The 11,563-nt window shown below is 37.9% G+C and overlaps 1 protein-coding gene across 1 annotated transcript; it reads left to right on the plus strand.

The window, feature by feature from the left end:
- Positions 1-2,885: 2,885 nt before the first annotated feature.
- slc6a22.2 (solute carrier family 6 member 22, tandem duplicate 2) lies at positions 2,886-10,966 on the plus strand. The gene is made up of 15 exons (XM_056386714.1): positions 2,886-3,004; positions 3,845-4,046; positions 4,393-4,527; positions 4,789-4,929; positions 5,035-5,119; positions 5,226-5,358; positions 5,467-5,601; positions 6,059-6,162; positions 6,268-6,392; positions 6,486-6,598; positions 6,693-6,830; positions 7,143-7,245; positions 7,701-7,801; positions 8,367-8,537; positions 9,674-10,966. The coding sequence occupies exons 2-15, from the start codon at positions 3,851-3,853 to the stop codon at positions 9,827-9,829; spliced, it is 1,836 nt and encodes a 611-aa protein (XP_056242689.1). The 5' UTR covers positions 2,886-3,004; positions 3,845-3,850; the 3' UTR covers positions 9,830-10,966.
- Positions 10,967-11,563: the final 597 nt, after the last annotated feature.

Here is an 11,563-nt window from a genome sequence, read left to right on the forward strand (position 1 = left end):
AAGAAGTGAGGTAAAACGGGGAACAGTTTATTCCAAAGTGTAGGGTCCCTGACGGCAAAGGCCCTGTCTCCTTTGGTTTTTTTATCTAGACCTTGGAATGGCCAGCAGCAAAATACCTGAGGATCTCAGACCGCGTCCTGGATTTTAAAGAATTTTAAAATCAATCGTAAAATAAACAGGCAGCCAGTGAAGGGATGCAAGGACCGGAGTGATGTGGGCACGTTTTTTGGACCGGGTTAGTAACCGAGCTGCAGCGTTCTGAACTAACTGTAGGTGAGACAGGTGTAGAAAGAATTGCAGTAGTCAAGGCGGGAGGAAATAAGAGCGTGGATACGTTTCTCTAGGTCTGTGGCAGAAACTAGTGGCTATGTTCCTCAAATGATAGAAACATGATTTGACAACTTTCTTCACCTGGGGCATAAAACACAGATCCTGATCAATAATTACTCCAAGGTTTTTGGCTGAGGGTTTGGTTTGTTAGTTTACCAATTTTTTCTATGATTTGGATTTTTTTTGCAGGTAGACCAAGTAGGATGACCTCGGAGTTTGACTGATTTAATTGCAGGAAGGGTGCCATCTCCCACTCCCTTTAAAAGCCAGGCGCGCCAGGTGCGCTTGCTTCATGGCGGGTTTTCTTTAATAATGACCTCGTCTTTCACACTGAATTAGATTCTGTTAGTGGTGAAGTGATTACTATAGTGACTAGGCAGTGAGCCTGGTCCCGGGGCATTCATGCTGCATGCTCTGTGAAATGCTGGGCTGAGCTCAGCTCTACAAAGAAGCAACGGCACAAATCACACGACATCTTTTATGGTGTGTGAGACGAGTAATAAATGTTGGTTCATTAACAGACTGTGGTGGGACAATTTCCGTCTAGACGGTGAATGGGAAACACTGAGGCAGTTTCACCAGGTGGTAAGAAAGAACACTACTCTGCAGAGTATCATTTATGTCCAAGAGACATTCATGACTCATGTCACACAGACTGCTCCGACCATCTGAGGGCTGCATTGTCATGTTGCTTCGGTACACAGTACCAGAACTTCTTAGTGTTACTCTTTAGCATACCTTACTTTTTCTTCCTTAGCTGCCGGTACTGCTCAGCCCTCTCCATTTCAGGATCTGGGCAATTTTTTTTTTTTTGTTGTAAAAAACCTTTCGGGAGATTGGACAGTAAACTCAACAAACATGTGCCTATGACACTGAAGGCTGCTGTGTACGGTCACACACTAGAGAGGCTCCGGTGTCACGAAGGTAAGACAGCAGACATCACTGAAGCTGTAACAAACATTACTGTCCTCTACACTGAAGTTACAACAACACCACACTCGGATGAACAAGTTCATCTTTTGGTTCAAGATACACCGAGCGAGAGAGAGCGAGAAAGAGAGCGAGAGAGAGAAGCTAGCGCTAACTGCTAAGCTAAAGTAACTAGCATGTAAACAACCACTGAATTAGTGAAAGTCGCTAAAAGGAGCAGAGAGCTCCGGGTACTGGAGCAGAACTAGTGTAAGTTTAAATGTCCAGCAGGTAGTTACTAACTGTGACGAAGAAAACAGCAACATCAACTGTGATCAGAGGGATCAGCAATAAACGCTGTAACAGAAACAGACTGGAGATGAGACGCTACACTGACTCAGCTCTTCAATGGCCACTAACTACTGCTGCTGAAAATATATTTTACTACAGTAGAAGTAAAATCACTGTGCAAAAATGTTCTCAGATAAAAGTATTAAGTAAGTCAGTAAAATGTGTCTGAGTAAACTTCTTACATTTTAAAAGGGGAGGGGTGAAACAAGTTATTTGGCGATAATGACAATATATGATAAAACTATTAAATGAAAGAGCATCTTTAGTCACCAGGTGAATCAGTTATCAGGTGAGAACAGTCTCTGCAGTCTGTGCATACAACTGATAAGTACTATATACTTAGTTGTCGGTTTATTAGGAACATCTAGATAAAGTTTGTGTAGTCTAATACAACAGTCCTGTGAAAAATCCACCTTCATGAAGGTTATAATCTTCAGTTTGTAATAAAATGAAATACAATTGACAGTTGTTTATTCAACTGATCATTTTGGAGGATGTAGTTTGTGGATGTAGTGTGTAGCACTGTTGAGCTGTATTACGTGTTTTTGTTATATAACCTACAAACATTGATACAAATGGGATGGACAATATAATAGAAAATACCATTACAGTGACTGCACTATTGAGTTAAGCCAAGGTTTTCCGCTGCCTCAAGATGCGCGAACCACAGCAATTTAATCAAACTAAAATAAAAGAGCGACGTTCGTTCGTCTTTGCGTCGCTTTGCGCCTCCTGTAAGAAGGGGACAATTGACACCAAACTGTGTGTGTGTGTGTGTGTGTGTGTGTGTGTGTGTGTGTGTGTGTGTGTGTGTGTGTGTGTGTGTGTGTGTGCGCCCTGTTTTATGGGTTTCTACTGGTTCTAAAGAAAAGACTGGTTGTGTTAGTTTCAGTGGCCACTCCTCACAGAAACCTTAACTCAACGTATTCTTGTATTGGGGCTGGTGTTGTCAGTCAGAGGAGGAAACAACTGAAGGTAAAGTCTGCATCTTTCACATTTGCCGTCTAACTTCAAATTAGGTTTTGCTTTATGGAAATCTTTGAGTTGGTTATTTTTAGGCAATACAGTTAAATCTCTTTTTTTTAATTTTTTTTTTTTACTGCATCTAGAAATGTGAAATTTACGAATTGATTTATGCAAGGGCATATTAAACCATTAAACCATTAAACCATAAATGTATGGGGTGAGCTAATAAATTAATTAACCATCTAAAGAAAATGTAATTGGTCATAAAAATGAATTTACTACGTTTATCTACCACTTCTTACTTCATGTCATGGTCCAGTTTATTCACTCAGATTTAGATGCTACAATTGAAAGATATTTTACTTTTAATAATATTCATCTTTGTGTCCCCAGGTCAATCAAGGCTGCAGTCATAGTGTAGTCAGAGTCTTACACTGAAATTAAACAGGTATATATTTAACAATATCAGTTAAAACAAAACATAAAACTTGGTGGGGATATCAATTGTTAGAAAATGTGCAAATCATATTTATTTATTTTTTAAACATTATTAGCTAACATTTAACATTATTATTAGATGCCAGTAGCTCAAAAACATGGTTCCCTTACAGTGAATCCTCATGATTTTGGTGACTCACTGACCTTTCCTGTAGCACCAACATGAGGTTGACTTTTGTTTCAAAGAGTTGCCAAGAAATTTTCAACAAGCATTCACGCTCCCCCTTAGTATAAACTGTAACATCTCACATGATCTACTGACTTTTCATCTGGCACCATCATCAGGTCAAAATTTGAGTTTGTCCACCGCTTTGATTTATGACTAAATACCTGAAAAGCTAATGACATTTCCATCAGCTTCATCTGTATAGACTACTTTGGTGCTAACTAGCAAATGATAGCATGCTAACACGTTAAACTAACACGGTGAACATGCAACATTATACCTGCAAAACAACAGCAGCTTTGTATTCTCATAGTGAGCATGTTAGTATGGGGACTGTTAGCCGCTGGCATCGCTATATACGCTATACTGTTTCATAATGTTTTCATAACTGATTTGAGATGGCAAACATGGTGTATATCTTTGAGCCTGTTCAGTTCTAGTATTTAGTCTGGCCTGTGTGGTATGCCTTTCAGAAATAATTCATGTGGAGGGAAACATGAGAATATTGAAGAGAAACCAACATGTTTCCCTGTGTACAGTACCTAATATGTTCCTAACAGCAGCTTCATGTCCTCTACTGTAGTACACACTTACACATATACACTCTTTTAATTCTTACTTAAGGTTAAAATGGAGCAAAAACTAAACTCACAGGTGAAAATGAATCTGATGAACCTCGGGACCAGACCAGAACAAACTCAGCCCAAACCTCTGGAGAGAGGCCAGTGGGCCAGTAAGGTGGAGTTCATCCTGGCAGTGGCTGGACACATTGTTGGCCTAGGAAATGTCTGGAGGTTTCCGTACCTTTGTTACAAAAATGGAGGAGGTAAGTGTTTATTTTTGCTGTTGTACATCATGTACACAAGACTGTGTTGTAAGTTCTTTTGCCAGGGATTAATATTTTCTTCAGTTAATAGTTAGCTTGTTGGGCAACATTTTACAAATGCCAGTCAAAACAAAAATCCTTGAACTCTGTCAGTATTGTTATAAAGTGACTTTGCTTTCTTAGTGTTAAAATAATTACAGCTCTTTGGATGCTGTATAACCCCAAAGGACAAGCTCACAACTATTAATGTACTGATCTTTCCGCTGCCTAACTGCATTCATTTTTACAAATTGTTTTCACAAATTTATGCTCTATTATAACAATATATTTCATTTTTACTTTACAGGAGCTTTTTTTATTCCCTATGTTTTGTTCTTGTTCACCTGTGGCATCCCACTCTTCTTCCTGGAGACATCTTTGGGCCAATACACCAGTCAGGGTGGAATAACATGTTGGAGAAAAATCTGCCCTCTTTTTGAAGGTAAATCTTCACAGAAGTAGTTGTAGCTTTTAAAGTGGCATTATTCTGTAATTATTGCTTGTTTTCCTAGTTGCCCCTTTTGCAGAAAAAGTTACACAGAATTGTTTGATCAATTCATTTTGTATCGTACATGATCATTAAATCTTGAATTAGTGTAATTGAAAGTCAGCGTTGATAGGTCCGTCTGTCAGATTCTTGGTCTTATGTCATTATCAGATGTACATTTTTTATCTTTACAGTGACATCACCATCTCTCAACAGGTTTAGGTTATGGAAGCCAAGTGGTTGTTTTGTACACTGGGGTGTATTACATCATCATATTGGCTTGGACATTTCTCTACCTGTTTTCGTCCTTCAAGCCTGAGCTCCCGTGGGCGAGCTGCCACAACAGCTGGAACACAGGTACCGAGTGCCAAGACTTCATTTGCCATTTATGACGTATAAACCTGTGCACTGTGTTTATTTTGTTGATCAGTTGTCACAGCCTCTCTTGTTCTTCAATGCAAGATGGCTGTTTTGAGCACGGTCACAACCAAACAACCCCTCTGCTCCTGTATGGAAATAGTACATCATCAGTTGTAGAGTTTTGGGAGTAAGTAGCATGAATGAATTATTGATTAATTAATCATTATAAAAGGACTGGTGTTTTTTTCCTCCTTTTTTTTTATAGTATGTTTCTTATTAAAACTTTGTTACAGGCGGAGAATCTTGGGCTTGTCCAGTGGTATTGAGGAAATTGGAAATATTCGTTGGGACTTGGCTCTTTGTCTACTTCTTGCCTGGGTGTTGTGTTACTTTTGTGTCTGGAACGGAGTGAAGTCCACAGGAAAGGTACAGCACAATCATAGTGCTAATGTTTAGTATCAGATTTCATGTAATCTGTATAAGTATTTCATCTTAAAAAAGTGCCACAAATATTGATGATTGGTTGTGTCTTAGGTGGTATACTTCACTGCCACATTTCCGTATTTAATGCTGGTGGTGCTGCTTGTTCGTGGTCTTACATTACCGGGGGCCAAGGAAGGCATCATGTTCTACCTCTACCCAGACCCATCCCGCCTCACCGATCCAGAGGTACTGCTATCACAAATTCAGCTGTTGCTTTAATCATCATTCCACCTTATTTCCTAGAAATGACATTCAAGTACTACTATTTTGTTTTGCCATACATGCTTTGGAGGAAATGTATTTGCTGCCTGAATTATGTTCACTCACTATGTGCTTGTAAGGCATGAGAGTCACAGCTGGTTTGGGTATGGGACGTTGTGTAATACAGATACAGAGACCCCAGACCAGTTCCCCACATGTGGTGGTTGAAGCAACAAAAACCCTTTGGTTAAGGATAATGAAAAGTAAAATCTTAAGTTTTTGATAAATAGTACTAATATAAAGACATTCTTTCTCCTGCTCTTAAGTAGCTTTTGACCTTTTCAGCCTTTAAACAAGACCACAACGTTTCTCTGACCTTAACCACGTACTGTGACTTCCTGGATCTTTACAAGCCTAAACTGAACTCATCCAAATCTTTTAGGTATGGATGGATGCTGGCAGCCAGATTTTCTACTCCTATGGAGTTTGTACCGGTGTTCTGACATCTTTAGGAAGTTACAACAAGTACAACAACAACTGTTACAGGTTTGCATTATTACATTTTCAGTGAATTTAATTCAAAATTTTTAATACGTACTGTAGTTTGGATTCGAGCAGAGGGCTAATCATTTCTCAAATTCCCACCTACAGAGACTGTATTTACCTGTGCCTGTTGAACAGTTTCACCAGCTTCGTAGCTGGCTTCGCCATCTTTTCTGTGCTTGGTTTCATGGCAAAGGAGCAAGGTGTGGATATATCGATGGTGGCTGAAACAGGTATGAGATTTTAATATTGATTAACAGAAACCCAGAGTAATGCTGTCTGAATTGTTTTAGGAATATGACCATTTTCTCCATGTATCTTTACAGGTCCAGGTTTGGCATTTATTGCTTATCCTCGAGCTGTGGCTCTAATGCCACTTCCTCAGCTCTGGGCTGTTTCCTTCTTCGTTATGATCATCTTCCTAGGATTAGACAGCGAGGTCAGGCCATGTACTGTGTCAGCTCTGTTTCGAATATAATTGTTAGATTCAGACACTGTAACATAATTCTTTCTTGTCTATTTTGTTACCACAGTTTGTTTATCAAGAGTCGTTGGTCACAACCATCTCCGACATGTATCCCTCATTCTTTCAAAGCAACTGTCGCCGTAAACTCCTCCTTCTTGCCATTAGTGCTGCAAGTTTCCTTCTTGGCCTTGTGATGGTTACAGAGGTGAGTGGTTTGCGATAACAATTTCTTTAATTTCTTTAATCTGTTAAGTCTTTATTTGTAATAAATATATCTGTAATCAATTCAGATAAATGTGCGTCAAAAAACACAAACACACAAAGCCTTGAAAGAGAGGAACAGGTGAACTAGAGGAAAGCATTTAATGGTATAATCATTTGTATCTTTGAACAAAAGAAATAACATTTATAGTCCTTACTTTCAAAATAACACATTGGACAGATACAATATGTGGATGATCCAGTGACAACCTTGCATTGACGTTCATTGTCAGATTCTGTTTCTCCTCATTTGCAGGGAGGCCTTTATATTTTCCAGTTGTTTGACCACTATGCTTGCAGTGGGATGACACTCCTACTTTTTGCTGTTCTTCAGTCTCTCTGTATCGGATGGGTCTATGGTAAGGGGCGGGTCTAACTGGATAACACCTACCAGAGCCACAGTTTGATGCCTTTTTGTAAACTGATGTTGTACAGCCTAGTGGTTTTTAAATCAGTGGCTCCCCAACTGAGGGAACAGGATAGCAGAAAAATCTTTTTACAATTTATGCCATGGATAATACCTTTTATATTTTCACTTTACTACCATCTTCTTTTCTTGTGAATTACTATGATAATTACTATAACTATAATGATGATTCAAATGAAACAGGGAAAAATCACTGGTTTAGATAACTTCATCATAGACATGTGACCTGTGAGTGTTACAGATTTGTTTTAAGGCATCACAAGACAGAAAGTTTGGGAATATATATTATACTGTTCATGTCACATTGTGTTACATTGTAGTATTTTTCAAAAAAAAAAAAAAGATACATACGTCTGAAGTATAACTAACACTACCTGTTTTCTGAAGGTGCAGATCGTCAATATGATAATATAAAGGACATGATTGGATATCGACCGTGGCCTTTTATGAAATATTGTTGGCTGTACTTCACACCAGCTATCTGCACTGTAAGTAATGGAAATGTACACAGGCCTGTCCAGTAACTTTGCTCATGCTTTTCTAACAAGCAAGTGTATCTGACAGCTGCCAGAGGCTTCTGTCCTGAAGTTGTCTCAACCAGATGGAAACCAGTACCATCGATGGGGTACAATACAACTCAAGCCTGTTCAGTGTCGTTTTGAATTAAATGTTTAAGGGATCTTAGTAAGAATTTATCTAAACACTGGCTTCTCTTTAAGAAATCTAAGATTATGAGATGATCTAAAGAACTCACATTTGTGGTATTTAATCGGGATCTGTAGCTGTCACCACCACAGATTTAGTGGTTGACGGAGCTGAAGCGACAAACACTGAGGCTATCAGCAATAGTGCAAACTGTTTCTTATTAGTCAGCTGACAACTGATGCAAGTTTGACTTTAGTCTCATTTTCCATTGTGTTTTACTTTAAATAAAATACACAATAGCAAATTGTTAATTTGCTTTTCTGTATGAAATGCAAATTAATAATCTGATCATTTTGAGCCTGTTTTCATTCCTTGTTTCATTCCTTTTCTCTCTGCTTTTATTTTTAGTTCACATTACTCTTCTCCGTGGTCAAATATACTCCACTCAAATTCAACAACACTTATGAATACCCCTGGTGGGGCTACGCCATCGGAGGATTTTTTACTCTCTCATCAACACTCATGGTGCCCCTGTGGATGCTGTACGCTGTGAGTGTCACTCCAGGAACACTGAGACAGGTACTCTCACATGTTGTTAATAACAAGCAAAATCAGGTCCCACAACACAGTTACAATGGTTTTAAACTAAAAACTATAATGGTATCAATTAGTTTCTGTAATAGGGTAATTCAGTGAAGTAACGTCAATTTATACTGATGTTGACAAATGAACTGTATTCTATATCTCTGTGGTCACATCTGGCTGACACCTGATGTACTTAAAAAGATCAGTGTTAGCACCATTAACAGTTACATAATTACAACAACACCATTTTTTTTTTTAGCTTTATGTACAAACTTCCAAGAAAGACAACAAACATTTGCTGAGTATTGCATTATGGTAGTTCATATTTTATCACTATTTAACTTTTGGGTTGTCAGTTGGCTGCGTATTGCTAAGTAAATGGATGTATTTAGATCAGTACAATATAAAGTTTATGGTGGGGAAAAAGTCTGTGGTGTTTGCTGCTATTTCCTTGTCAAGATTTGACTCTGTGTTTAGGAATAAAAACAACTTGGTTAGGATTAGGGAAATATAATACTTTGAGTTGAAATAAAGGTTAAGGGACAATTGTAGTCAAACCAGTGTTGACTGTCGGTAGGAAACAGGCCACAAAACACGTTTATCCACGTTAAAGTCTGAGGTTTTGTTGACCCATCTAGCCACCCCCATCCTCCATCATCCATTACTCTGCACACTTTGTGCCTCTGCAACAATGTCATGCTATTTCCTCCTTTTCTCCTGACGGACAAGAGCAACAGAGGATATAATAATTCCTACAGCTTCTGGAGGGCTTTGTCACTTATAATGAAGATTTTTGTTTTGGGGCATTTACTGAAAAGCTGATCGTTTGCTCTTGTGAGGACAGTCAATGGCCGGTGAAATGAAGCAGCTGGTGACTCCATGAAAATGAGAGAAAACAAGTTCCTGTCTGCAACAATGCAAGTTAGCAGTGATGACAATGGAAGCATGCGCGACTGAGCTGTACCACTGCATTGTACTTGTCATTGATTTTGAGCCTTGAACCGTGCCCTTCCCGACCGTTACTCTTTATTAGGAAACATTATGGTTCAGCAGATTTGTTATTTTATTCATCACAATTAACATACTGTAATGACATTTACTGCAGTTAATCTTTCTTCTCATTCACACAGAGACTGAAAATTCTGTGCACTCCAGCGATGGACTTACCTACTGCCACATTAAAGAAAACATCAAATCCTGAAGCTTTCCAGTCTTTCACCGGCTTGTACACACTACGCATAGCAGAAAACCCTGATGACAGAGCTCAGAGAACATCAATTATTTAACCTGCAAGAGAAAAAAAAGAAGAACTGCAAAGAGAAGAAAGACTTGTATCTCTTGTGTGATCCAGTGTACTTATTGAACAACTGCAGGGTGCATTTTATTGTTACTGGGTAATAATACAAGACGTCTGGGAGAAGGGGTTTTTTTCTAGGGAATTCATAAACAAAATAGATTTCTTTATGTTTTAAGAAGGAAAGATGTGTCTTTCTTTTGATTATAAACTGTGTTATATACAGTATCTGTTGTGTATGCTGGTTGGCTGTAAACAATGTAGTACTGGTGAGATTTATATTAATGTTAAAATATTATAATTTTTTTTTAGTAGAAAACAAACATGAGATGTTAAACCCTGGTTAACAATATTAATATTCTAAAGAAGTTTTGGTACCATTCTTTTTAAATTATGATAGATGACTAGTTTAGTACAAAACTATTGGGTTCATTACTGTTGTAATGTACCCACTATGTAATATACTATTGTAATTATTTTAATTAATATAAAAATGACTATATATCTGTTTGCAAAATAGTGACGTCCTTGAAAATAAATTGGAAAAACATATATATGTTTTTATAATATAAACAATGGTAGACGGATAAAGATGGTTGAGTTGTTAGGTAAGCAAAACACTTTACAATGCACCTGCAACGCAGTGGGTGTCACAAGTATTAACAGACCACACCTGTGTGTTTTGAACACCTGAAACCAAAGCTATGCAGACTGTAATCCAACACATTACAGAGTAATATAAAGCCACAGTGTTCAGCTGTGTTATACTTTAATTACAGTGTAAGTACAGATTATGGGGGCAGAGTCTTTGCTACTCCTAAAAACCTGATTGCTGTTCCCATGCTGAAGTTGAAACTACAGAGGGACTGACGGTTTTTGCTGTGAGGACTCCTCAACAATGACCTGCCTGAATAACTCCGGCTTGGAAAATCAATATCTTCTTATAATTTCCTTTTTTTTTTTTCTTCAAATGGCTAACTGATAATCTTATTTGGACTTGGAAACACATGTTAATTAATTTGTGTTCTCACTATTTGACTGATTTTCAGTAGATTTCTTTATTGGTTTATGTTTGGTTTTTGTTAAACACTGTGGTGATTGTTGATTTGGTTAAGTGCCATAAATAAACTTTGTGCCACATAAAACTTGACTCCTTTATTCTTGATGAAATAACTGTTAGATGCACATAAAAGCTGATCGAGGCAAACTGATTTTTTCTACAAATTTTCTATCCCAAAACCACAATATTATATTGAAGAGTAGCCATGTTTAAAAATGACAAAGACAAACAAGAACAACTAGTATTTAGCTTGCTATATCTTTTAGAAATTTACTTACTGTCTTTTCCTCCATGCACTTCATATTTCAAAACATCTTTAAATGTAATTTGTATTACATATGTATATTTGTATTTTTTGCACCAAAATATATTTTTAAATATTTTGTATCACAACTACTTTGAGTGTATGAGCATTTCCCACATGTCCCGTTTTCCTGCTCAGTGGCAGCATTACTGTACTGTACTAAGTAACACAAAGGGGAAGGTAAAGGTCATATCTGAACTCCCTTTATACCAGTCATCACCTATTCTTAGTTTTGGCCACTAGGAGGCACTTCAGGTCTTTGTGCAAAACATCCTGACACAGTGCTTTTCTTGCAATGGGGACTCAACTCTGCCCTCTGCTGCTGCTTCAGTTGTGTTGGTTGAAACTGAGAGTACGACATC

Source organism: Seriola aureovittata, chromosome 2 (assembly GCF_021018895.1).
Source record: "Seriola aureovittata isolate HTS-2021-v1 ecotype China chromosome 2, ASM2101889v1, whole genome shotgun sequence".
Taxonomy (NCBI): Eukaryota; Metazoa; Chordata; class Actinopteri; order Carangiformes; family Carangidae; genus Seriola; species Seriola aureovittata.

Excerpts from the sequence above, each read along its gene's own strand:
- slc6a22.2 (XM_056386714.1), top strand. The coding sequence starts at position 3,851 with ATGGAGCAAAAACTAAACTCACAGGTGAAAATGAATCTGATGAACCTC. Across the intron at positions 5,602-6,058 it reads CCCGCCTCACCGATCCAGAG|GTATGGATGGATGCTGGCAG; the intron begins GTACTGCTATCA and ends CAAATCTTTTAG. Across the intron at positions 6,163-6,267 it reads TACAACAACAACTGTTACAG|AGACTGTATTTACCTGTGCC; the intron begins GTTTGCATTATT and ends TCCCACCTACAG.